We start from the raw sequence: 274 nt of genomic DNA, 5'->3' as shown, positions 1-274 counted from the left end.
GATGGGATCCCGTGGGGCAACGGGTGCCCTCGCCACCCCGCCAGCTCTCCTGGCTGGGGCTGCACCTGGAGCAGGGCCACAGCTGCGTTTTCCCTCCCAGGAAGAAGGATCACATCGTGATGGTGAACGGCCTTTCCATGGAGAACGTCTCGTCCTCCTTTGCCATCCAGACACTTAAAACCTGTGGCAAGATCGCCAACGTCGTGAGTGTGCCCTGCAGTGGGATGGAGGCCGGCGTTGTGCACGGGACCGCACCGGGCTTGTCCCCGTGCCA

The 274-nt window shown here is 63.5% G+C and overlaps 1 protein-coding gene across 1 annotated transcript in view; it reads left to right on the top strand.

The window, feature by feature from the left end:
* Positions 1 to 100: 100 nt before the first annotated feature.
* Positions 101 to 274, top strand: part of TJP3 (tight junction protein 3) — a gene marked incomplete at its 5' end in the record, with an annotated part of 7,434 nt that continues 7,260 nt past the window's right edge. The window contains 1 exon segment of the mRNA XM_009575000.1: positions 101 to 203. Coding sequence (XP_009573295.1) covers positions 101 to 203 — 103 coding nt within the window.

The sequence above is a fragment of the Fulmarus glacialis genome, unplaced genomic scaffold (assembly GCF_000690835.1).
Source record: "Fulmarus glacialis isolate BGI_N327 unplaced genomic scaffold, ASM69083v1 scaffold19550, whole genome shotgun sequence".
In the NCBI taxonomy this organism is placed as follows: domain Eukaryota; kingdom Metazoa; phylum Chordata; class Aves; order Procellariiformes; family Procellariidae; genus Fulmarus; species Fulmarus glacialis.
The sequence above is the reverse complement of the archived record's forward strand: the minus strand, read 5'-3'. Positions and strand labels throughout refer to the sequence as shown.